General features: G+C 40.3%; 1 protein-coding gene across 2 annotated transcripts in view; it reads right to left on the bottom strand.

The window, feature by feature from the left end:
- Nucleotides 1-232: 232 nt before the first annotated feature.
- The window catches only part of KCNU1 (potassium calcium-activated channel subfamily U member 1), a 152,922-nt gene continuing 144,375 nt past the window's right edge, over nucleotides 233-8,779 (bottom strand). The window contains exons 26-28 of one of the 2 annotated variants that reach the window (XM_058433499.1): nucleotides 5,198-5,392; nucleotides 3,324-3,434; nucleotides 233-848 (exon numbers count right to left, since the gene is read on the bottom strand). In XM_058433499.1, coding sequence (XP_058289482.1) covers nucleotides 438-848; nucleotides 3,324-3,434; nucleotides 5,198-5,392 — 717 coding nt within the window. In that variant the 3' untranslated portion in view covers nucleotides 233-437. The remainder of the gene's footprint in view (nucleotides 849-3,323; nucleotides 3,435-5,197; nucleotides 5,393-8,779) is intronic. The other variant, XM_058433500.1, reaches the window with a different exon arrangement.

Here is an 8,779-nt window from a genome sequence, read left to right as displayed (position 1 = left end):
GGAAATATATACTACTTTAGTATTTGCCTGTTCTGGGATAAAAGAAAATGTAAGATTCTTGATTGAAGGGGGTCTCTTTACTTCTTTCCTATGTCTGAGTAATTCTCATTTTTATCTTGATTACCTGTATTTCCTGACCTGGGGAATCCAGCAAGTACTGGAGGACTTCTTTAATGCAGCTCAAATTAACATGTTTTCTAGTCAGGAGCAATGAACTTTCCTTACAGAAGCATTGATCATATATTTCTTTATTTATCACACAAGATCCAGTGGCATTAGACTTTTGTCTCATCCGAAACAGTGTGGCCTTCATGAACCACTAAGCCATGGGCAGAAAAATGGCATGCTTCCATTCTTATTTTCTTTGTTAAAAGTTAGCTTCTCGGGAGATGATTTGTAAGCAGCAAGTTAAGAGCACGTGAAGAATATGGGTAGGTCTATAATGGCTCTGAATATGCAAAGGGGTCCTCATCATAAACCTCCTCATCTGAGGTTTTCCTTTCATTTTCTTTTGCATTGTCACCTAAAGGTGTCTGGGATGATATAATACTGTTTGTTCTACTCTGATTCCATGCTATTTGCTTAGGAACAGAGAGGGAGTTAGTTCTCGGCTGGTAAGAATAGACTGGTGAATACAATATCTCAGTAACTGAATCAATGGTGGGAGGACAGTTTGTGTCTGAATGTGTCTCTGTTGTCTGTGATGCTTTATTTACAATTTCATATGACTTTTGCAATGAAAACTCTTCATTCCTTTTATAACAAGCAGTGCTGAAGGGTATGGCACAAAACACAAGATCTGAAGGCAGCAGCTTGAACTCATTGGCTGGCCGGGTGATCACAAACCTGTAAGACAAATCAAAGATAAATGCTGAGCCTCTGCAGCTGGCCAGTGTGGCGACAGGCAGTGGCCCAAATAAAGAGGTCATTTTGCTGGGCCCAAAGAGGAAACGTTTTTGTTTTGTTTTGCTTCATGGGTTTCTGATTAATAGTAAATAGCTATTTAGTACTTACTCCTGTAGCACAGTGCAAGAGAAGAGGTTCTAGAGTAGGAATGAGAGGGCTGGCTTTCATCCCTGCCTCTGAACCCAACCACTTCTGACTCTTGGCATGGTGTCCTCCTTCTCTGGGCCTTGCTGCACTCATCTTTTGTTCCAGTGGGAAGAGGGGGAAGACTGTGGTTTGGACTGGTTGATGTCTAATGGCCTTACTCCAGGTCTATTTGATTTTAAAAGTCACTATACTCATGAATTCAGCTGGCACAATATTGACCACATAGCCAAGCTTTGTCAACAGAAAGATGACATATATTTCAGGTATTTTCATCCTGACTTATACCTACTCTAACCTAATGCTTATGCCACCAGCTTTCCCACAGAATGTAGCCTGGCCAATGGAGAAAAGCATTAGAAAAAAACAGTTTCATGTGAAACCCGGACTAGCAAGCAAATAGCGAATGTTAATGAACCGTAAAGAATATCCAGAACCCTTAACACAGCATCAGGTACATAGCAAATGCCCAAAAATGTGAGTTGAGGTAATGAGTGCAACAGTGCTTACGTGGGAACATTGAGGCAGGGTAGCCTTGTATGGCTTTCATCCTGCATTGCCTCACTAGTGCCTCAAATGATCACCTCTTTCCTAGCATAGATCTCAAGGCACCATTGAATTTCCTTCACCGAATAACCTACCCACTTTTATCTTTCCCACTGAGTCCTCTGTAACCTCAATTCTATTTTTAAAAATATCTGTTGAACAAGATCACATATTCTGTTTAAAACAAAAACACCAATTTTTCCCCTGAGATCAAGTATTAATATAAGCTGTATATATTCCCAGTTATCATGTTGCAAGGGCTGTACAGAGGTGTTAGGGGGAGGGGTGGAGTTCAGGCAGAGAGGGAGAGAGGGAGCTATTTCCAGAACATTACACCTCCCCCGTTGTCTTGGTGGTGGGTACTATAAAGCCATGGCACCTTCCTTCCCCATCCATCAGAGTCGTCTGTAGACCTCGATGCTTATTTTGTCCTTTGGCACTTGACATGCTCTTCCTTTCAAACTCTAGTGCAGCCATCTTTTTACATGCCTACAGTGTCTATGTGGTTTACAACTTCAGCATTCAGACATATTGCTATGACTTCCAGTACCCAATGATCTTTACTTCCAAACCACTTTCTTGGCCATGTCCTAGCTGTTTTAATTCCTAACATTGTTCCACCTCTAAAATGTTACATTTCAATAAATCACTGCTGACTACAACTTCTCATCATACTTTCTCTCTCACTCCCTTAACTCTGAGTACATCTATTATTCAGTGCATTGGGATTTCCAATCTTTCTTCTTTCACTGTATGGTCTAGGATTGCTTCACAAATCCACAATAAGCCTCCTCTTCCACTCCTCTCAGCAGCTAATCTAAACATTGACTCCTTTCTCAACTCCTGATACTATTTCTTCTATTTTTCTCTCAGCAATGACTGTGCACTGAGAAATTCTAGTGCAAAATAAAAATTCCCATACACACAGCCCTCACCTAGAGCTAGATCTGCCTTGGCATCTCTTCTTTTCCTCCTTTTCTCCTGTGGGCCAAAAAAATTGTTGCTGTTATTTTCTATTCAAGACCACTCCACTTTGAGTAATTTGGCTTCCTTCTCCTTTCTCCTGGAACAGGTTTCATCGATCTATTTCCACCCTATTCCTTTCAATTTCTTCTTCCCTTCTGAATCCTGTCCATTCCTACTGTGAGGATCTTAGTCTGGGCATACACCATTGTGTTGTCTCTAGACTGTAACCTCTCCTTTCCCTTTCCCCTCCACATACATTTCTATCTTCCTCAGGGCTGTCAGAGTGGTCTTTCTTTAAATTGAAAGATGAACATATCACCCCCATGATTTATATGTAAAAAGCACAATGGCTAAAGTTGATCTCAATCAATATCTACCCAATAAGTCCAGCAGAAAACAAGTACATCTTTCAAATGTAGATCGTGGCATTCAGCTTTAGAAAGTTGTACAGACATGGATGAGGAGTAAGTTACAAAATTGAAACGTGGAGCTGATTTAAAATCTAGCTCCACATTTCAATTTTCACTGGGGGACAGAGACTCCATTCTTCTTACATGGCCAATATTAATAGGACCCTAATTATTCGTCCCTCTTGTTTATACCCATCCCTCCTTATTCTTACATAGTTCTTTATTTCCCATGCACCCTTCCTTGCAACTGTGGACCCTGAGCTCTGGAATTCTCTTTCACATTGAATAAAGTAGCTTTGGTTCTTATGCTTGAATGGATAAATGGTGCTTTCCAATCTAGCACACTCCCCTTTTGTTTTCTGGGTTGAGCTCCTCTTCATCAATTATTCGGTATAAGCCAACACACAGGATTCCAAAAAGATCTAGTGAGCCACAGAACAGTTGTCCAAAGGTGTTTCTTGGCTGGGGAGAGAAGAGACAAAAATATGTCTGCTGGGCACTTTGATCAAGCAATTATAAGCACTCACTGGAGTGTCGTTTGCTTTACCTGGTAGTAGAAGCTTGGAAAGCCATTTCCTAATATCTTTGTGGCGGCACTGCCAGGTAGATAGGTAATTAAGAGTATGATTAGTTCTGAAACTCTAATCCCGTGATTGTTTTTATCATTCTGGCTCTTTCAAGAGCTTCTGGTGGGTGTGGTGTGACATGTTGTGCTTCTCCTTATTACCATTGCCATTCTGGTAACCACTATGAATTAACAATGAGCCACAGGTTGGGAAAACGCAGCTTTTGAGATAATGAGTTGGGATGTTAAATGACCTCTTGAGAGTCATCTTATCCTACTGCAAAACAGATCACAGTCCCAAATACTCATCTGGACCTTATTCTCGGGCTATAGCCAAGATCATTGTGAATAGACAACAATTTCAAGCCCCTGCAGCAGCAAATGGGCTCAGCAAGGTCAAAAGAGATCAATCCATCCAGTTCTGTAATTCCTCAGGATAAAGAACAAAGGGAGGACATGGCATAAATGGAGAGAGGAGGGAGAGGAGGGGGGACAAGTCTACCGTCCTCTTTGGTGCCAACAGGAAGTTGCTAGCAACAGTTTCCTGGGCTTATATACACTTACAAGTCCACCTGTAGGTGAGCAACCTGGGACTACGGAAATGCAAAGGACCAGACTACAAAGAGGGAGCTTCTGGAATGTGGTTTACACCTGAAATGCTAATGCACAGAGCATGGATCTTGCCCCTTTTGGCAGCACACATCAACATGCACCAGGTATAGTATTCTGCCCAGGGGTTTTGCTAATGTCCTCTGAATCAACAAAAGATGTTTCCTTGGAAAAGCCTGCCCCTAGCAGTAACACTGGACAACTGAATGCAATGCCAATTAAAACCACACCAGAAGGCACCACAGTGACAAGTAGATTTCTCATTTCTTGGCTGGACCCTACTCTGATTCCCAAATGCCTGGATGCCCTGTTAGAATTTTCCAGAATTATTATCTTCTCCCTTGCTGTAATCTACTGTTTACAGGCTCCCTTGGCTAAGAAAATGCAAGCATTTTCCACTGGTTCGTGCAGCCAGATTCTTAGACCCACGTACAGAAGTCTTCTGCCTGATTTCAGCTGACCTTATCAGATTTCTTTAGCATTTTAAATATAGGGAGAGTAGGCAGGCCCAGGGTCAAACTGCTGTAGCTGGGTCCCTGCTCTGACACTGATTGACAATGTGGTCTCTGGCAAGTCCTTGCTTCTCTGAGCTCCAGTTTCTTGATCTGTTAAATAGAATTAATAATAATGCCTACCATATAAATCCATGGACAGATTAAGTGGAAAAAATACTAAAAAAGACAAGCACAGAGAAAATACTCAATAAACATTAGCTGTTATAATTATTATGAATACCCTTGTCATGGTACAAAGTTGCCAGGCCTCTCTGATGCTCCCTGTAGATTTGGGTTATTTATCTAGAAGATGGGGATAATAACAATTGCTTTATCTACTTCCCATAATTATTATAAAAAATGAATATAACATATGAACACACTGTGATTTGTAAAATACTCTATGAATAATATAAACTTGTATTCTTTTTTTGTTATTTTTATTGTTATCATTTCTGTGCTATGGGACATCTATGAACCCAAATAGCCTGGACCATTTTCAGAAGCTCAGAGAGGTAAGGAAGTGAAAGACTGAATTCTGAGAAGAGTAGACTCACATTAACGTCTGATAAAATGGTTTCGTGTAAGGACAGAAGCCCCAGCTTACACCGGTTTCTTCCAGACAAGAGTGTGGTGCAGCTATCTGCCACACCATAGACCTTATCCTTATCTAAATGTTGTTCCAGCTGAGAACTTACTCCTCCTGTCACCAGCATCTGAAGCAATTCCAGGACACGATAATTGTAGAAGGCCTGGAAAACAAGGAAAAGCCACATGCAAAGTCAGAAGAGCCAATATGTGAACTGTGGAGGGGTATAGGCTTGGAGATTTAGTGGGCATTGCTGTTTAACATGGACCTGATGGTGTAGAACAGTGTTTCTCATTATCATTATCTAATGCAGCTGAAGGATGGCAGTTTGGGTACTGTGCTAGGTTAGGCCAAGTGCAGAGAAAACAATACTGACCCAGTTCCTGTTCCTTGGAGATTACACTGCAGATGAAGAAGAAAGTGGATAATGATACTGACACAAGGCATTCCCCTCTTCCCAAAATGACCAGAGGAGGTATATATGTCAGGCCACAGATACCCTAATCATCATCAATGTATATTTAAAAATACATATATTTACTGAGACGTTCTGTAGATTTTCCAGTGGGGAACTAATGATATTATTGTCATCTATACTTGAGCCTTCTGGATGTGGATTTACTTATAATCCTTTGGTTTGTGACCTATTTAGGGACAGATATTGACATAGGTCTTATTAGTATTTGGATTTCCCATAGCTCTCATTATACTTTAGAAATTATAGGTGTTTAATAATTAAATGGATAGGGTTTCAGAATCTTTGGCATCCAAACGAAACCAGAGGAAGACATGGCAAACTTCTTATTTTGCAATGAGCTTGAGTCTGAATAATCCCAGCCATTTTAATAAAGTCTCTTTCTCCAGGATTGCTACTACATTCAGTGTGGACCAGGCATTAAAATACATGGAAAGGTCATTGGAATATATTACCCACTAGGTTTTCTCAAATTTATTGAATATATAATATTTTTAATTTTTCATCCTTCATTTTATCTAAATTAGACTTTTTCTTTATTAAAAATGAGAATTTCTATTTTTATATATTATCCAAATGCAATCATTTTTCTTTTATAAGAAATATCAGGAATAACTTCAATTGTTATTCATTTACCATTTATTTTCTCTACTTTCAAATTCAGGGATCCATCTTCTGAAATCTGGATTATCATGGGAACCTCTTTACTTCTTGTTCTGCCTTGATTTTCTTCTCATCTGCAACCCATTGTTTACAATGCTTCCATTGTAAACATAGCAATTCCCAGAAACACAAATCAGATCATGACCTCCACCTCCTCAACCTTTTAGTATCCTGACACAAAACCAGGTCCTCTGTCTCCACCATGGGCTTCAAAACCTTCAGGATCTGATGCAGCCCCCTTCCCAGGCTTGTTTCCTCCATGACCTGTTCCCTCTGGGGCATACTAGTCTATGTGCAGGTGCTTAAGTGGTTCTTGTACCGCTTCATGCCTTTGCTTTTGAAACTGTGGTTCATCAGCTTTGTGACTCTTTCCTGGGTCTTCTAAGCAGAATGAAATTTCTCTTTCTTTGGGATTCCATGAGCATCGGGTTTTACTTAATTTCATTTTTCTATATTTTACAGTTTTTTACAGTTAGTTGCTTGTATGAAACACACTTGAGTTTGAATCCTGGACTGTCATATCCCAGCTGGGTGCCTTTGGGCAATTCATGGTTTTTTTTTTTTGAGACAGGGTCTCACTCTGTTTGTTGTCTAGGCTAGAGTGCAGTGGTGTGATCTCGGCTCACTGCAACCTCTGCCTCCTGCATTCGAGCAATTCTCCTGCCTCAGCCTCCCAAGTAGCTGGAATTACAGGCGTGCACCACCACATCTGGGTAATTTTTTTGTATTTTTAGTAGAAACACGGTTTTGCCATGTTGGCCACGCTGGTCTCAAACTCCTGACCTCAAGGGATCCACCTGCCTTGGCCTCCCAAAGTGCTGGGATTACAGGCATGAGCCACTGTGTCTGGCTGATTGTTTGTTCAGCAACAGTTTTATAATCTTTAAAGTTGACGTGGCAATACTTACCTTCTAGCATTGCTTGTGGGATTAAGTAAAATATACTGCACACATTGCTAAATTCTGTTTTCTTTATCATTGCTTCTCATGTATCTGGATCATCTGAAGTGATATTAATGAGTGTAGATTTCTGGGATCCCAGATCTCCTGGATCAGAATATATGGACAGGAGTGGGAATTGGAATTTAAAGAGCACCCTGAGTGGTTCTGGCACTGGTTGTCCTCAGATCAGACTGAGCAATACTTCCTGAAGACGATGTGCTCCTTCAGAAGATAGGCTATGTCTACATAACACTCATATCCTCAGTAGTGCACTGAACAAGGCAGGTGTTTGAAAGCTGTAAGAATATTGACTTCAATGGATAGGTAATTTTTAACAAATAAATATTGCTGGTAAAAATGTAGATGTGATTGGGACAAGTTGACAAGAAATAATATAATCTATATGAATTAGAAGATAATAAAAATAACTTTTACAGTATTTTTTAGGTTAAAAGATGACTTCGCCCTAGTCCCCAGACTAAAGGAATTTCCAGAGTGATGTCTTCCTCCTTATGTTTCTTCTTTGTTATATCCCACTACCACCTGGGAGGGTGCTTATGGAATAAAGTCCCCGATGTCCTGGCGGGGAGGGTGGGTAGTGGAGGACATAAATCCAGGTTCAACCACAATCCGTTTAAGAACATGTGGCCATAGTGTAGAGTGATCAAATGTAATGCTGTTAGAATAATTCTCCACTGATTAAAGAAAAGGTGTAAATTCTAGGGTTATCCTGGTATCAACAGCTCTAGGGAAACATGTGCTTTACATATTTAACTGAGAGAGGCTTAGCTTTTGAATATATCATTTCTTCAGTTCTGACATCAAAAGGATTATAATTCTATATTGAGAAAAATAATGGGATTTACATGTCACCCATATGCTGTGAGCTCATCTCCTATTCTTATTATTTGGGGTTCTCTGGCACAGACCTTTCTCAATATCTCTTTCTTTCTATCTTCCCTTTCCCTCCCTCCCTCCCTCCCTCCCTCCCTCCCTTCCTTCCTTCCTTCCTTCCTTCTTTCCTCTCTCCCTTCATCCTTCCCTCCCTCCCTCCCTTTAGTTCTCTCTCTCCCTCTTGTTCTCTCTCTCCATCCCTCTTGTCTTTCACAAGAAAATCTGCAAGTTGAAGGGCACTTGAAATATTTCGGACTTTCAAATGTGGTCAATGTTTCTAATATCATCTTATTTACTGGAACTTGGACTTTCAATTTAGAAAATGTTGCTCATCAAAATGTTTTAACTTTCAGCTACTGTGAATATTGTGGTCCCTGTCATAACCTAGAATATTACCTAATGGTATAGATGCTAACATCCTAGCCAAATGCTGCTTTTCATTCTGAGAATTCTCAAAGACCTTAAGATCAAACATTCTTTGGGAAATACTTCTAATCTCAGAGTGAGATTATAGGATAGGAAAACTGCAACTAACAAGCCAAGTGACCTTAAGAATGTCATGTAATTTGTGTGGGCT

The sequence above is a fragment of the Hylobates moloch genome, unplaced genomic scaffold (genome assembly GCF_009828535.3).
Source record: "Hylobates moloch isolate HMO894 unplaced genomic scaffold, HMol_V3 SCAFFOLD_22, whole genome shotgun sequence".
Taxonomy (NCBI): domain Eukaryota; kingdom Metazoa; phylum Chordata; class Mammalia; order Primates; family Hylobatidae; genus Hylobates; species Hylobates moloch.
The sequence above is the reverse complement of the archived record's forward strand: the minus strand, read 5'-3'. Positions and strand labels throughout refer to the sequence as shown.